Consider the following 17382-nt stretch of genomic DNA (forward strand, 5'->3'; position numbering starts at 1 on the left):
TTATTTTTAGTGTGTATTTGTTTTATTATGTAGAATGCGTCAATTTTACATAAACTTGGATACAGTTTGTACAAACTAATTTTGTTTTTTAATTCTAACAAAACCGAAGTGATTAAAATAAATTGAACTAAAATGAACTAGTTCAGAACTAGTTCAGTAGTGTGATTTGAACTAAAGTGATCGATCACTCAAATGAACTAAAGTGCCCAACTCTACTAAAAAGGCTTTGGTTAGTACTAATAAAAATCTGATGGATTAGAAAAATTGTTGTGTAGCGTTTCCATATACAGTTTTCGCCGAAGTACATTAAATATTTTTTGTCTCATTTTGTTATATACTTATCATGTAGATATAAATTAACTTAAAAAAAGTTAAAAAAAATCATAATTTTGGTAAAAAAATTGGGGAGAATAAGGGAGAAGCACTAAAAGACGTTCCCTATGGAATTTATTTACAGAATTTCGTAGTAACATTTTGGATATTTTCAAATGCAGACCTGTGTTAATTAATTTGTTAATCAACGAAAAATTGTTCAAAAGGCAAACAAAATCCTATTTATAACAGTGATATTATTTTAGAGGTTGTTTTTTTCGAAAATCAGAGTAACGGATTTGCAGAATTAAAAAAAAAAGAATGTTCGATTTACAGAATTTTGAAATATGTATAGAATAACGATCCGTTCCTTTTTTCCAATTTTACTAAGTCTATTGTATACAACTTCTAGTTCAAAAAAAGTTCTTTCCCTTTCCAATAATATATATAATCATGGCAAGGATTCTTATGTGAATACATATTTTTTTTCCGCATTAATAGAAGCATTGGAATAAGACAGTTTTTCGAATCAAGTAATTTCCTTTAAAATGGCATTTAGGTATTTGTTGGTGCATATTTTTGTATATTTTGCTTTAAATGCATATAAACGCATATTTCGGTTTTTAGTGCATATTTTAATGATAAAAACATATTTTTGAAAAAGGGAAATTTGTTTTTGTTTCACTTGATTTTTAATGTGATTCAAGGGTGAAGGTGTAGGCAACTTATTTATTTTAATTTCAACATCCATGAAAGAACGCATTTTGCAGCACTTAACACAATTCCAACCGTCACAGTTTCTAGTTTTACTGCAGTAAAAAACCTACTATGCAAATAATTTTGAAAATTTTGAAGAAGTTTTCAATTAATTGGATGACTTTATAAAAAAAAAAATCTAAAAAAAAAACAAATGTAAAACAATGCTGAAAAATCGTTTCGTCAAGACCTGACGATGAAGAGGTTTTGGTAAACTTTTCGGGTAGAGAGATACTTGCGTTCAAAGATGCTCCAATGACACCGAATAAATTTGAACAGTCCTTTTCCATGTTCAAAAGTTATGTCAGGCCAAATAGGCAGAATTTTTTTTCATTTAAAATTTCCGGAAATATTTTGGTGGTGTATACCAAAACAATTATTTATTCTAATGATTTGTTTGCATGTACACATGTAATTTAAATTTAATGTTTTGTGTGTTTTATTCTAAAAGGTTTTATATTTTCTATTTATACTGTTACTTTGTTTAAATTTTGGCGGAATTCAGTTAATTTTTTGGTTTTTAATCTTTTTTAATGTTTTTTTTTTTTATGAATATTTTCATTGTCTTAAGCGCATATTTTCAGATTTGAGGTGCATATTTCATGCACATATTTTGGGTTTTTAAGTGCATAAAAATCCTTGCCCTGTATATAATATATTAAAGTTTCATTTAGAATTCCAATATTCATATCAAATATTTGTTTTCGTCAATACCCGGAAGAATGTAAAGTTTTGAAAATAAAAATAATCAAAGAAAAAATATTTTCAGTATTATTTTGATTTTTGTTTTTTTATATGACAAATTTTTTTCTCATATAAATCTCATAAACAAAAAATTTGCTCTCGCAGCTTTTACTTAAAGTTTTTCTCAAATGCAAAACATGAAATTTTCAATTCATTGCATTCATTTCTAAGAATCTTCTTTTTATACTGTAGAAAGGTTTATTTGTTTATCTGTTCCAAAAACATTCTTTTTATTTTATATTCCTCCATGAAAAAGTTTGTTCTTTTAAAAGTTAATAGAACTTCCAAATATTTTTGTTTTTAGAGACTTTTTCAATTTTTTTAAATTCAAATAAGGAAATACATAACATTTACATAACATTTCTCAATTTCCAAAATTCATGGTCACCCACCATCGTCTTTGACTCGAAGTTATTTAGTTTCTGTTCATTCTAAAATAAAATATATATTCCATCAAAGAACAATTCAATTATAGAAATAGTCATCATTTGAATTTATTTTAATTTCCGTATAAAACAAAAAAACAAAAACTTTTATCCTTGTAGAAAGACAGGAACTGAAAAATCAAAAACTTTTACTCAAACTGAAAGTGGATTTTTTTGTTGTTGTTGTTGTTTTTTTTTTTTTTTTTCAAAACTTTTAAATAAACAGGATACATCATCATACACACAACACAAAAAAGTACACACACCAACACACACATAACATATAAAATATACATTTAAGTGGATCTCTAGAATCACAGGAAAAACTACTTTTACTTTACTTTTAGCTACGAGTATATCTACGAGAAAGTATTTTAAAATCACAAGGGGTTATATATAGAAAGGTAATGTATATGTTACCATAATATAATCAATCAACCAATATAATAGATTTTTCGAAAATTTCAAAGAATTAAAACTTCATAAATCTATACAAAAAAGAGGGGAAAGGCTTGTGGAGGATATACGAGAGGTTATAAAATTCAAAAACCTATATCTTTTTCGTCTGTTTTATATATATATATAAACCGCATGCAATATGGGATCATGTTTGCCATCATCATCAATATTATTAACAAACAACTAAAACTACTTTTTTCACACAAGGATTCAAGTGGATAGAAAACTTTTCAATGAAGCTAACTCGAACAGGGTGACCCAAGTATTTTTGAATGATTTTTTAAAGTTTTATATTTTTAAATATAATTAAATACCTAATATTTTTGAAAAATGTTAATTTTTTAAATAAAATTTTGAAATTTTAAAAATTAAAGCTTTGGATACACCAAATTTTCAAAAATGAAGTAAAAATTCTTATTTTATAAAATTCACAATTTTGAAAATGAAAACTTTTATCAAAAATTTTAAAGTCAGAAAATGAAAAAAACTAGCTAATTTTTAATATTTCAAAGTTAAAAGTTTTATATTTTTAAATATAATTAAATAGTACTGAAAATTTTTAAATATTTTTGAAAAATGTTAATTATTTAAATAAAATTGAGAAATTTTTAAAATTAAAACTTAATATACACCAAATTTTTACAAAAAAAAAAATGTACAAATTCTCACTTAATAGAATTAACAATTTTGAAAATGAAAATGAATTTTTATCAAAAATTTGAAAGTCAGAAAATGAAAAAAACTAGTTAATTTTTAAAATTTTGAATTTTGAAAATCAAAAATTTTAAAGTAAGAAAATTAAAAAAAACTAGCTAATTTTTAAAATTTTAAAGTTAAAAGTTTTATATTTTAAAATACATATAATTAAATAGAAAGTACTTAAAACTATTAAATATTTTTGAAAAATATTAATTATTGAAATACAATTCTGAAATTTTTAAAATTAAAACTTTAGATACACAAAATTTTCAAAAAATAAGTAAAAATTCTCATGTTTTAGAATTCACAATTTTGAATATAAAAATTAATTTTTATCAAAAATTTGAAAGTCAGAAAATTATGTTATAAAACTCACTTAAAATTTTGTAGGATCACCCTTTAAAAAAGGGTAAACTTGCAGTTTTATTGGAGAGTAGAGGTGAAACAAAAAAAAAAAAAAAATCAAATGGAGGGAAAACACTTTCAATATCACATATCTTTTTTTTTTAGAGATTGAAAAATATACTTGATAAAGTTTCAAAAAACTTTTTTTTTACAAAGATTAAATTAAAAAAAAAACTATCTATCAACTCTCACTGGGGTAACGTAGGTAGATGATGATGGGGATTGTTGGGGAATACAGAGAGAATCGGCAGCGTACTCACCAAGTTTTCGTTATTTTTTGCAGATTTTTCCGTGACTGCTTTAACTTTTGTTGTTGATTTACCAGAGTCTGATGTAGTATTTTTCTATTTTGGGGTATTCGTTTAATATTTAATTAATATTTTTTTTTCTTATTCTGTTTGTCTTTTTGGGAGGGTTTTTCGTATTGGGAGTTTAAAAAAAAATCTAATATAACGAGGGAAGAATATTTAAATGGAATTTGAAAACTTTATTTTTGAGGGGCATATAAAATAAAATGCAATTTTTATTGATATGTACGTATTTTGAAATGTATTAAGTGAAGCAATTTCGTAATTGCATTCATCGATTTTGCATTCACTTTGCTGCTTTTAAGTTGAATGCATTCTTTTCTCAATTCATATGATATGATTTTTACACATTGTTTTGTTCTATATACATAATTATTGCAAATTCATTTTTAGTATATTAGTAAATACTTGTCCATTGTCAGGTTTAGAAGACGCACGTGGCGTTGAGCTATTGAGGAAGAGTCAGAGTAACTTATGGGAAGATATGACAAACAAGATGTTGTAATATTCAAGGAACAAAAATACAACCGCAAATTGTGAAGAAGAAGACATTTAGCATTAAGCTAATTAACGTACATTAAGTTGCCAGATTCTAAAGTGGCCACATGCAAAACTGTCTAAGAGCTCCTTATGGTAATGACTGAAAACTCTAGATCTCGTAAAACTACTAAGCCTACATAACTTATGTGTGATATTAACGAAATAGTAGCGGAGTTATGAATACCAGAGTTATGCGCGACAAAGTTATGCAAAACCGAAATTATGGAAGCCGAAGTTATAAAAGACCGAAGTTATCTAAAACTGAAGTTATGAAAAAACCAGAGTTATGAACACCAAAGCTATGCAAAGTGGTTTTTGGGTTGGCAACCATTGAGAGAAACGCCGCACAGTGGGGAACCTTGTATGGGAAAGATGAAAAAACTCCGTAAAATCTAAAGTACTGGACCGTTTTTGATGAAGTTTTCAGGAATAATAGAAAATAAGAAGGTAAATCAATACCATTAATTTCCGCCCACTGCCCCACCCACTAAAGTGAAAAATGGCTATTTAAGTTGAAAAGACTCCAAAACTAGTACTTTTGCATGAAATTTAACGAAGACAATGTGACTTGCCATAACCAAAATATGCTTTTCCGAAGGTTTTTGGTGTATTGAAGTCGAATCAGAAATAATTTATCAGCTCCTGTTTTTGAAATATTCATGCCTATTACAGAAGACGCAGTGACTCAGTCCCCGGGAATCTACTCGATCCGCAACCGAATCAAATTTCAATCTGTGAACTCCCCGGGATGAACTGTATTATCGATCCACGAAAACACACTAAACTGCTTACCGACATATGTCATTGGTGACACTTACATAGCCAAATGTCATTCTATCACTTCCGCACCGGCGGCTTCAGTAATGAGAAATCTTGTGAAAGTGACTCTCACTCCCGCCGCAGTGCATCTGCGTCTTCGGTAATAGGCATGATTACCTTTATAAAATGCAAAAAAGCTTTATTTTTTTAGTATTTCGGACCTTATTCTTTTATATAAGGAAAATTGTCTGGACATATTTAGTAACGGTTTCTATTAGAACTGATTTCCTGAGATATCTCGAGTTCAGCACATGGAAAAATTTCACAAAAGTACATTTTAGTTTCAGCAAAAAAAAAAAAAATTATTTTGTAAACCAGTCCAGGTAGGTAGGTACTAAAAAAAAATCAAGTCAGGTTTAAAATGCATGTAATTTCAACTTTAAATGGTTCTAGAAGATGAATCCGGACGGTAACGGATGAGATCTTTGTAGGGAATTCTTGCTTAACACTACAAGCCTACACTATCCGCTGGAATCAACGAGACAATGTCGGCAAATGGCGGTAGTGCTTAAAACTCTAAAAGACTAAAATTAATAGCAAATTTTAAATGTTTTTTTTTTTTTTAATATAAGGATATATTTAATGAAGGTTTTTACAAGTAGCTTTTCCTTCAAACATAATTAAATAAATCACTAACTTGTTCAAATAAATTTAACTTGGCAGCAGTTAGGTAGCTTATATACCAATCTCTGTAAATTGTGCAATATAGTTTTAAGAAAAAATAATGTAAATTTTGCTACAATAAAACAATATATATATATATATAAGGATATTTTCAAAAACTAACGTCAGATTCGAATTCATGGCATCAAAATACATATTAAACAAATATGGTTTGCAAAAAATCTTTTCATTTTCTATTATAATCTGCATTTTTAGCATTTCACGTTTTTCACATTTGTTTAGCTTCAAATAGCTCTAAAAAATTAATTAGGACGAACTAGGATAAGATTTTTGGTGGTAAATGTTGCTGAGATTCAACACTATCATATGACATGAGTCCGCACACAGAGGCAAACAGAGGAAGTAGTTAAAACAATTTTTGAACTTAAAATTCTGGAAAATTATAAGTACATATTCTTAAATGAAAAATCAGAGAAATTTTTTTTCCTCTAAAATTGTTACTCATATTGTTAATCTGTTTGTTTTTAATATATTTACAAAAAAAAAAATTTTGAAAAGTCAGAATTTAACTGATTTTATACCATTTAAAAAATACTCATATTTAGGTACATCAGTTTTCATAATTTTTCAACTTTGAATACAAATTTCCATATCTAAAAATTTTTTTCCACGTAAGATGACATACGACTTTTGAGAAAATGGGAAGATGAAATACCCCTGTTATTAATATTTATTGCAGAGCTCAGTTTTTAACTAAAGCCGTATTGACACCATTTTCAATAAAAAAAAAAAACTTTCAACGCAGGATAAGAAGATGAATGAATAAATGAAATAAATGATTTTTGATATGATCTTTTTAATCATGAAGAATAGAATAAGTACTTTTCCAAGATAGACTTCAATTTGTGGCTTGGTCCTTGTAACAGCTAGCAAGATGATATTTTTCAATCTTTTTCAAAGAGGTTTAGATCTACCCGTACTTTGATGTCGCCTTATATACAAAGAAGACCTTAAATAACAGTACTCATACTCAACAATTCCAACAATTTCTATGTGTGTTGAATAAATTTTTGATCAATTTCAAAACAGCCAATAACAAGCCATGTTTTAGTTATGCAGAATCATGCTTATAACCAGGCAAGTTTGCAAATTAATTTTTTTTTTTTTATGAAAATGTTCATAAAAATAAATAAAGCCATTACATATTTTCAAAACTAATACAATTTTATCAATGCAGCAATTAGCTTGAATGCAATAAAGTTCTTTTGCATTCATCATCAAATCAAAATAAACGACATGACGAAGACGAAGAAATAAAAATGAAAAAACTAACAGCAATCAATGTAAATTTAAAATGCCAATTTTATTCATAAAACAAAAAAAAAATGTCTTAAGTGAAATAATAAATTTTAAAGAGTTGACACCTCTATGGTGCTTAATAAATCTAAATCTAATAGTTTCTACTAACTACAATTTGACATTTTTAAGTGAATCGAATAATAAAAATGAATATGTTTTAGTACATTTAAGCTTACCTGCAATAAATTTTGTTCCTTCTTCAGGCGAATTTGTGTTAAAGCACCAGCTAATAACTCATCGCAGTTGTGATTTATACCAACAGAGACCTCGATAAATTTAGCACCGAATGTACATGCCAGACATTTGCCATCTGAAAATAGGGGGTAAATAATGAAGAAAAAGATTGAAATGAAACTATTTTCTATTTGGGGTTGATTTTTAATAGTAAATAAAATTATGTAAATGAATGACTGTAGTTGGTAGCATGTGTTTTGTCAAATTTTTAAGAATTAAGAGCTTAAGAAAAATACGCTCTGCAGTTATTACTTGAAAAATAAATGTGTGGCTAAATTCACTAATTTTTTTTCTTAAGTTTAAACATTAAAGATGTAATAAAAGAATCAAACTTTAAATAGATTTCATAAAGAATAGAATAATCAATAATTTGATGACTTCCCCCTCTCCAACATTACCCATTTTATACGTTTTTAAGTTTTTTTTTTAATGATTTTAATATTTATGTCCAACTCCTTTTTCTATAGGAAACAAATATTACGTTTACACCACAGTTGCCCATATCTATGCAGAATGATTTCCATAAGATGCGGCTTTTATCTATTTGTTGAATGAAACAAAAAAAAAAACACCCTGGATCAGGAGGTTTAATTCCCATTACACCGCGATAGTTGAAATTTTCTAAAAAATGAAAATCCTTCAACATTAACAATATCGTGGTATAAATTTTTTTTAAATCATTAATTTAATTTTTAATTTTTTGTTTATATAGCTCAGGGCAATTAGTCAAAATATGGGCATGAAATCGCATTTTTCGCGGGACAAAATTTTTTTCATGGAATGTGTTCGGGTGGTTGTCCTTATCATAAAAGTCAATTTGTTGGGAAAATTGGAGGTTGGGAACAGCCGCCATCTTGGAAAAGAGATTGGTAGCGTTTTTATTGAATAGCTCCATTGTTATTCATTTTAACAGAAAATGACAAAGGTAGGACTTATTAACAATAAAATTATCTAAACAATGATATACAAAACAATTCCGTGAGTTGATTAAATAAAATTTTATAGTTAGTCAAAGTGCGGGTTTGTATCGCAAGGTTGGGACAAAATGACATTTTTTCATATATCTGACGAACTTTTGATTTGTTTGGATAATTCTTCAAGAATGTATTATAGTACTTATAATTACCTATAAAATGAGCCCACAATCGTTATTGTAACCATCGTATTGTAGAAGTAATCTAACTCCGAAACTCTCCATGTACTAGTCAAAAGTGAGAAAAAAGCTAGTTTTTTGCTAGTAGGCCGAGAAAATTTTGGGAGTAGAGGTATAACCAAAATATAAGTACGCAGTTTTGCTGCCATACTCGTGTTAATTTCGATTTCAAAGGTCTGACAACTCTAATTTTGGGCTTTATACGGTTTTTGGGGGGTTTAATAACGTAAGTTTTCCAGTTAACGTGAATGGGCTAAATTTATACTATTTGAAATTATAAATATACAAGCTGATTCCCTATTATTTTTCCTAAATCTAGACACCCCAATCTTGAGGATGTGACCAATAGAACTCAAGATATAAGCCGTTTATACGATTATGTTTTAGAGGCTTTTTTGTTTCGATTTTTGTTTGTTTATTTGAATTGAAAAGCCTGATATGGTTAGTTAAAAAAGCTTATATCGTGAGTTCTATTAACCCCATAGCCGAGATTAAGGTGTCCAGATTTAGGAAAAATAATAGAGCATCAGCTTGTATATTTATAATTTCAAATAGTACAAATTTAGCCCATTCACGTTAACTGGAAAATTTAAGTTATTTAACCCCCCAAAAACCGTATAAAGCCCAAAATTAGAGTTGTCAGACCTTTGAAATCGACATTAACACGAGTATAGCAGCAAAACTGCGTACTTATATTTTGGTTATACCTCTACTCCCAAAATTTTCTCGGCCTACTAGCAAAAAACTAGCTTTTTTCTCACTTTTGACTAGTACATGGAGAGTTTCGGAGTTAGATTACTTCTACAATACGATGGTTACAATAACGATTGTGGGCTCATTTTATAGGTAATTATAAGTACTATAATACATTCTTGAAGAATTATCCAAACAAATCAAAAGTTCGTCAGATATATGAAAAAATGTCATTTTGTCCCAACCTTGCGATACAAACCCGCACTTTGACCAACTATAAAATTTTATTTAATCAACTCACGGAATTGTTTTGTATATCATTGTTTAGATAATTTTATTGTTAATAAGTCCTACCTTTGTCATTTTCTGTTAAAATGAATAACAATGGAGCTATTCAATAAAAACGCTACCAATCTCTTTTCCAAGATGGCGGCTGTTCCCAACCTCCAATTTTCCCAACAAATTGACTTTTATGATAAGGACAACCACCCGAACACATTCCATGAAAAAAATTTTGTCCCGCGAAAAATGCGATTTAAATTACTAATTTCCCTGGGCTAATAATATAGATCAAAAATAAATTTTGTGGAAATTTTATTTTAAGAATCAATTTTGGCTTTAAAAAAATGCTAGTATGGTAAGTGTTGCCGTTATTTTAAATATTTTTTTCTCTCAGTCCAATCTACAAGTCTTTGCTTTTGTAGCATCATATGCAAATCACCCTACGCCTTTTAAAGCACTTCTTTGCTTTCGAAGATTTTTTCTCTGCAAAAATGTTCATAAAGACCAAAAACAGTAGATTTTGAAAGTCAATTTTTTATCCAATTTTAGCCATATTCAAATTTTGTGACCATTACGTTGAAAGATAAAGCATCTTCCTTTCTCCTTTACATGTTCAATATCTATAAATGCTCAAAGGATAAAAATAGACCATTTAGCAAAAACATCAAAAATTTCTTTTTTTTTTCATTTTTGAATAGTTTTTCTAAGTTTTTGACAATATTTTAATTTTTTGTAAAAGGATACATATGTACCTATAGAAAATGTAATTATCTACAAAAAATTACTTGGCAAAACATTTCAAATTCGGCTTGCTTTTCAAGTTATAGACAAAAACTGAAAAAGTAACAGAAAAAGTAGAAAATATTGATCGTTACAAAAATGGTCATATCTTTATAATTTATCCATAGATTTTGAAGAAAATTATCTTTTTTCTTTGCCAGAAAGAATACTACACATGAAAAATCTAAAAACAGCGACAAAAACTTTGAAAAATCATATCTGGAAAACAAATCCATCGTATTTTTTTTTTAAAGTGATTTCCGTGTCCCTGAGGTCAAAAAAGATAGTGGGATTTAGTTTCCATTTTGGCTGTAAACCAGTGTAACTAATGAAACACTGTTTTTAATGGTTTTGATTAAAAAACGAAGTATTCCATCTGATTTTATGCATGAAAAAGAATTTTTAGAAAAAAAATAGGAAGAGCCGTTTTTAAAAAATAATTTTCTAACAAAAAAATAGTTGGTATGCAATTTTGTATTTCATCAAATTATACTCAAAAACAAAATTACGAAATATGTATGTATTTCACTCACCCGTTTTCAAAAGATTTTTCTTAAATTTTTATAATACATACGGTAGAGTGGTCCACGCTTGTATGGGAAAATATAATTTTCAAATAAACGTTAGGCCACCCTCTAGTTTGGTTCCACTTACTATTGTTATCATACTGTTGAATTTTCAGCCTCCTATCTTATATAGAAGGGGGTGCTGATCGATATTGAAAAATTTTATTTTTTTGGAAAAAAGTAAATTTTTTTTGTTTTTTTTTGTTTTAGTTAAAAATTGCTTGAAAGTTGTGGTACTTGTTCTGAAAATATATGGAAATAATAATTTCTGGGGGCACTTAAAAGTAAATTTTGTCAACGGGTAGTATACAGATTTTTTTTGGACATTTTGCTTATAACTTATTATTTTTAAATATTTCTCACTTTTTTCGAAAAAAAAGTATTTTATATTTTATATAAAGACAAGTAAAACATAAATAAAATATTTGCATTAAACAAAAATGAAAAAAAAAAAAAAATCAACATTACCTACCTAGCACCATTGAATACTCTCTACACTACAAAGAGTACACTCTTGTCGCCTTTTTAGACATAGAGGGTGCTTTCAATAATGTCAGGAACTCAGCAATCATGAATGCTCTTGACAATATCAAAATAGAAGACCCGCTTAAGAACATGATAGAAATCATGCTTAGTAGCAGGATTATCAGTTCAGAGTTGGGAAACTTCAAAACCCGTAGAGCAGCCAACAGAGGGACCCCTCAAGGAGGGGTCTTATCGCCTCTCCTATGGAACTTAGTAGTCAACGAACTGCTGCTAGACCTAGAGGGAGAAGGTTTTAAGGTTATCGCCTACGCGGATGATGTGGCAATTGCCGTATCGGGCAAATACCCACAGACACTTGCAGAACTTCTACAAACAGCTTTAAACAAGCTAATTCACTGGGCTAGAGGATGTGGATTGGATATTAATCCCCACAAAACGGATCTTGTCCTTTTCACGAGGAAATACAAGATTCCAGACTTCAAACTCCCTACACTTACTCTATCCGATCAAGCTTAATACCTAGGACTCATTTTTGATAAAAAACTGACCTGGAAGCTCAATATTGAAGAAAGAGTTAAAAAAGCCAATGTGGCACTCTTTTAATGCAAAAAAGCCATTGGTGGCAAATGGGGATTTTCTCCTAACACACTGGCTGTACACATCGGTCATAAGACCAATACTTACATATGGGATGGTAGTTTGGTGGACCGCACTGGACAAAACGATAAACTTAAACAAGCTTATCAAAGTCCAAAGGTCAGCAAGTATGTGCATAAGCGGTGCGCTGAGGTCAACCCCTTCTGACGCCCTAGACATACTTCTAAATCTCACACCCCTAGACATCTTCAGCAAACAAGTAGCAGCTAGCTCAGCTACTCGTCTAAAAGCAACCTCTCAGTGGACCAGTAATCATATTGGCCACACAAACATTCTAAACAACTTCGGATTCCTTCCGGATCGTCTAGACTATACCACACCTCAACTGGTGTTCGATAATAATTTCCAGAATTCCATTCCCTCCAGAACTGAATGGGAGAACCTTAGTACTCTGGATAATGACTCTCTACACTTCTATACTGATGGTTCAAAAACCAATGAAGGTGTAGGAAGTGGCATATTTTCGGAAAAACTGAATCTCAGTCTCTTCTTCCGCTTACCAGACCAATGTAGCGTGTTCCAAGCAGAAATTCTGGCGATTAAGGAGGTTCTCTCTTGGCTCAGAGAAAACGTAATATCCAACACGGATATTCGGATCTTCTCGGACAGTCAAGCAGCCATTAAATCTCTTGCCTCTGTCTCTACAAACTCAATCACGGTCCTCGACTGTCAAACATCTCTAAGGGTGATGTCTGAGCAGTTTAACATTCACCTCGTATGGGTGCCGGGACATAGAGACATCCCAGGCAACTGCAGGGCAGACGAACTTGCCAAACTAGGAACAATTACTCCTCTTCAACCAGAAAGGAACAATAGGAACACCTATCGCTACATGCAAACTTATGCTAAAGCAGGACGCTTTAAAGAAAACCAACCTCAGATGGACTCAGAGTAATACTTGCCTAGCTACTAAACAAATATGGCCTTGTATAGACTTGAAACGTTCAAAGGGTTTGTTAAATTTAAACAGAATGCATGTTAGCTGCACCATAGGTGTCCTTACAGGACACTGTCTAATAGGTAGACACGCAAAAAGAATGGGCGTGTTCTCTAACGATTTCTGCAGAAGTTGCATGGATGAAGAAGAAGAGGAAACTGTTCAACATCTTCTGTGCACCTGCCCTGCTCTATCTAATAGAAGAAAACTCTATCTAGGAGAATTCTTCTACGATTACACTAGTGATCTAGTGAAAACGGACGTTAAAAGTCTATCTTCATTCATAAGAAGCACCGAGTGGTTCGGCTAGTGAGTCCCAACTTGCTAGTCTTTTGTGGTATCACAATGGATCCATAAGGGTCTAAGTGTGTCGGGTAATTTGCCTGACAGCCACTACTACCTAACCTACCTACAAAACCTAAAAATTGAACTGTTACTAGCACCCTCTTGCGCTTAAAGGCTTGGCCACACTGGAGGGTATGCGGTAGCGGTACGGGTAGCGGTAACGATATTTGTATGAAAAAAATTCCACATCTGAACGTTGATATGTCAGTTTGGAATTTTGTTCATACAAGTACCGTTACCTCTACCCGTACCGCTACCGCATACCCTCCGGTGTGGCCAAGCCTTAAGATAGCGAATTGAAATTTTGCAACGTTAATGTTATAGATAAGTGGAACAAATTTAGAGGGTGGCCCGACCGAAAATCGAAACAAATATTTGTTGGACCACACTAACATACGGTTACGTAAACGCTTTTGTATACATTTTCATAAATTTCATCTAAATCGGATTAGTTGTGTTAGAGCTATTCAGGAACCATCCCTGTGCAGGGACGGGTTAGAATATTCCTGCAGCGCCTCCCCGCTTGTCGTAAAAGGCGACTAAAGGAGCAAATTTATCTAGGTCACAAACACCAAGGTGACCCTAGCGACACTTAACACCTGTAAACTTTCCCAAAAGTGTGCATGCCAGTCCCTGGGTTGGCACGACTGGAGATCACCGGTGCTGTTAAAGAGAGATCAAATATAAAACTGGAGTATGCACGCGTCGAAAAAAAACAACAACAACAACAACGTTTCGCAAGATTTTGTGAACTGAAGCATTATGGAAGTACTCGTCCAAAGAAATGACACTACCCCGCCAGGCACTACCATTACTAATGGTACTGATCCTGGACCGAGTAGCAATGCTCGGGTCAGAGCTAGACGGATTCCGGGGGCTAGCAAAGTAATGCCACAGATTATACAGAATCTGAGAGTTGCGAGTTGGAACGTTGGGAGTATGACAGGTCGAAGCTTCGAGCTGGAAGAGATGATGATAAGAAGGCGAGTAGACATCTTGTGTGTCCAAGAAACGAAATGGCGTAACACGGGAAATAGGGCCCGTTTCTTGGATACAAGGACAAAAAATTACAAGATGTTCTACTATGGAACGGAAAAGGGTAAGAACGGAATCGGAATCATCCTTGCAAAAGACCTCTTAGGCAGCATATTGTCCATTTCGAAATTCAGTGACCGTTTGATGTCCCTTAAATTGGTGATTAAAGGAAAGTTGTGGAATATTGTCACTGCATATGCTCCCCAAATTGGATGTGAGCAGGTGGAAAAAGATGCATTTTGGCTAGATTTTCACAACCTACTTAAGGACATCCCAAAGGAAGAGTTTTTGTTCGTGGGCGGAGATTTAAATGGACATGTCGGGAAAACAAACGAAGACTATGAAGATTGCCATGGAGGCCTCGGATACGGCATCAGGAACTCTCCTGGTGAAGACATCCTGAGCTCGTGCAAAACATATGGTCTTATCGTACTTAATACCATGTTCATCAAACAAAGCCGACACCTGGTCACTTACAGCAGTGGTGGAAATGAGACTCAGATTGATTACCATTTGGTATCTAGTTTCATGAAACCTCGGGTCAAGGATTGTAAAGTGATACTGGGAGAAGCGATCGCCCACCAACACCGTCTCCTACTGACAGAATTTTTTATGGAGACAGTGAACGACAACAAAAAGACAAAGACTTTTGGGAAGATCAAATGGTATAATCTGGATAAGGAAAAAGGCGAAGCTTTTATTTCGAATATGCAAAACTATCTGTATAACAACACCAATATATTTCGAAATGAAGAGAGTACAGCACAAAGTATGTGGGACCTCCTACAGCGAACTTGCATAGAAAAAGCCAAAACACTGTTAGGGGTTTCAAAAGGACACAACCAACAAGGCAAAGAAACATGGTGGTGGAATGATGAAGCTAAAGCAGTTGTAAGTAAAAAGAAAATGGCTTTCAAAGCTTGGTCGAAGTGCCCCTCTAATAATACAGAGCAAAAGTCACGCCTCGAAGTGGAATACAGAAACTGCAAGAAAGAAGCGAAGAAGATATGTGCCCAAATTCAAGCCAAGAATACGGAAGACCTGTATCGGGAGCTAGATGAAATTTCTTCCCCGACTGCTGGTGCTATTCAAGAGCTACGACAAAACGTGAATAAGGGCGCAACCATCTTCAAAATAGCCGCTCAAAGAAGAAGAAATGCTCAGGAGATCTGTTCGCCAAAGTTTATTAACAATGCTCAAGGCCAACTACTTGTGGAAAACGAAGAAATCCTCCACAGGTGGCGACAGTATTGTGACGAACTTCTAAATGAACAATTTCCAAGGCTACACTTTCCAATAGCTTCACCTAACTTAAGCGAAGTATCCGATGTCACAGTCGAAGAAGTTAGTGAGGCTGTAAAATACTCCAAAAAGGGAAAAGCTGTTGGGCCAGACGAAATACCCTCAGAGTTTTGGAAAAAGATGGGAGACATCGGGTCTAGATGGCTCATGGTTCTTGTTTCCAAGCTTATACGAGGTGATCGAATGCCTAATCAATGGAGGGAAAGTTATCTTCTTCCAATATACAAAGGGAAGGGTGATACTCGAAGCTGTGATAATTACCGTTCGATTAAGCTGATGTCACACACCATGAAGATCGTTGAGCGAGTCTTGGGTAGCCGACTGCGAAAAATAATAAGGCTATCTGATGACCAGTGCGGGTTTGTTGCGGGTAAATCAACCACAGATGCAATCCAGAGTATCAGAATCATTATGGAAAAACATCGAGATTCCTTGGAGGATTTGCATGTGGTATTGGTTGATTTTGAAAAAGCATTCGATCGACAACCACGAGATCTGATATGGGTGGCCCTCAGACAACGAGGAGTTCCGGAAACCTATGTGCGGATAATTATGGACATGTATGATGGAGCAGTTACTAAAGTAAGATGTGCAGCTGGAGTCACCGAAGAATTCGAAATCACAGTAGGTGTACACCAGGGAAGCGTCTTGAGTCCTCTGCTCTTTATTACCGTTCTTGATTACCTGCTTCAAGGCAAAGTGACGGACCCAAAAGTGCATCAGTTATTCTTTGCTGACGATGGAGCCATCATAAGTGAAGACCCGATATCCCTGCAACGAGCACTTGATGTATGGGTGGATGTTCTAGAAGGTAGTGGGTACCGCATAAGCGCGAAAAAGACAGAATACCTATGCTGCCCATTTTCTGATCCACACAGGCCTATTCCTGACATTTATTTGAATGGTGTAGTGCTTCCCAAGTGTGAAAAGTTTAAATATCTGGGGTCTATGATAAATAACGAAGGTACTTGTGATGACGATATCAATCATCGCGTAAGCGTAGGGTGGATGAAGTGGCGGGAAAATTCTGCTATCTTCTGTGATCGAAAAATGCCCCCTAAGCTGAAAGGAAGGCTCTACACCGCAGTTGTGCGTCCAGCACTCACATACGGTTCACAATGTTGGACAATGTACAAAAAGTATGAGAGTAAGTTAACGGCAGCTGAGATGAAGATGCTTCGCATGACAGCAGGAGTAACAAAGCTTGATAGAATTAGAAGTACGAAGATCCGAGGAAGCCTTCATGTTAAAAATACCATCTCCCAAAAAATTGAACACGACCGACTCAGTTGGTATTGCCATGTTCAAAGGAGAGATCCTGAGAACCCCGTCAAAAAAGCAATATCATATAACGTTCCAACACGAAATAAAAAGAAAGGTAGGCCTAAAAACTCCTGGTACAAGCAAATGCAAAAACACCAGCATTCAGTTGGCCTCAGAAACGGAACAATACAAAACCGGG

The 17382-nt window shown here is 32.8% G+C and overlaps 1 protein-coding gene across 2 annotated transcripts in view; it reads right to left on the reverse strand.

Moving 5' to 3' along the window:
* LOC129906631 (GTP-binding protein RAD) overlaps window positions 1-17382 on the reverse strand; it is a 191974-nt gene that overhangs the window by 4847 nt on the left and 169745 nt on the right. The window contains exons 8-9 of one of the 2 annotated variants that reach the window (XM_055982453.1): window positions 7627-7760; window positions 4061-4144 (exon numbers count right to left, since the gene is read on the reverse strand). In XM_055982453.1, the coding sequence (XP_055838428.1) occupies window positions 4061-4144; window positions 7627-7760 (218 nt within the window). The remainder of the gene's footprint in view (window positions 1-4060; window positions 4145-7626; window positions 7761-17382) is intronic. The other variant, XM_055982454.1, reaches the window with a different exon arrangement.

Source organism: Episyrphus balteatus, chromosome 1 (assembly GCF_945859705.1).
Source record: "Episyrphus balteatus chromosome 1, idEpiBalt1.1, whole genome shotgun sequence".
Classification (NCBI taxonomy): Eukaryota; Metazoa; Arthropoda; class Insecta; order Diptera; family Syrphidae; genus Episyrphus; species Episyrphus balteatus.